The 305-nt window shown below is 52.8% G+C and overlaps 1 protein-coding gene across 1 annotated transcript in view; it reads right to left on the reverse strand.

Moving 5' to 3' along the window:
- The window catches only part of LOC119582152 (extensin-like), a gene marked incomplete in the record, with an annotated part of 1,513 nt that continues 1,208 nt past the window's right edge, over positions 1-305 (reverse strand). Inside the window, 1 exon segment of the mRNA XM_037930390.1 lies at positions 1-305. Coding sequence (XP_037786318.1) covers positions 125-305 — 181 coding nt within the window.

Consider the following 305-nt stretch of genomic DNA (forward strand, 5'->3'; position numbering starts at 1 on the left):
GACTCTGTTTGAGTGAGAGTTTGGTCTGAATGAACACATGAGAATCTATGCGTGACAGGGTGGGTAGACCTATGCGGAAGTTTTGAATGAAATGGATCCTATAAAGGGTTTTTATCTGATGGGCTTATTTTCCCGGTTGAGAATAGAGTTGAGAAGGTGTAGGGGTCGGCTGTTGGTACGTCGGCTGGGGAGCAATGGTAGGCTGTGAATACACCTGGGTAGGGGCAGGGGCAGGCTGGGAGTACACCTGGGCTGGGGCAGGCTGGGAGTACACCTGGGCTGGGGCAGGCTGGGAGTACACATTG

This window comes from Penaeus monodon, chromosome 15 (genome assembly GCF_015228065.2).
Source record: "Penaeus monodon isolate SGIC_2016 chromosome 15, NSTDA_Pmon_1, whole genome shotgun sequence".
NCBI lineage: Eukaryota > Metazoa > Arthropoda > Malacostraca > Decapoda > Penaeidae > Penaeus > Penaeus monodon.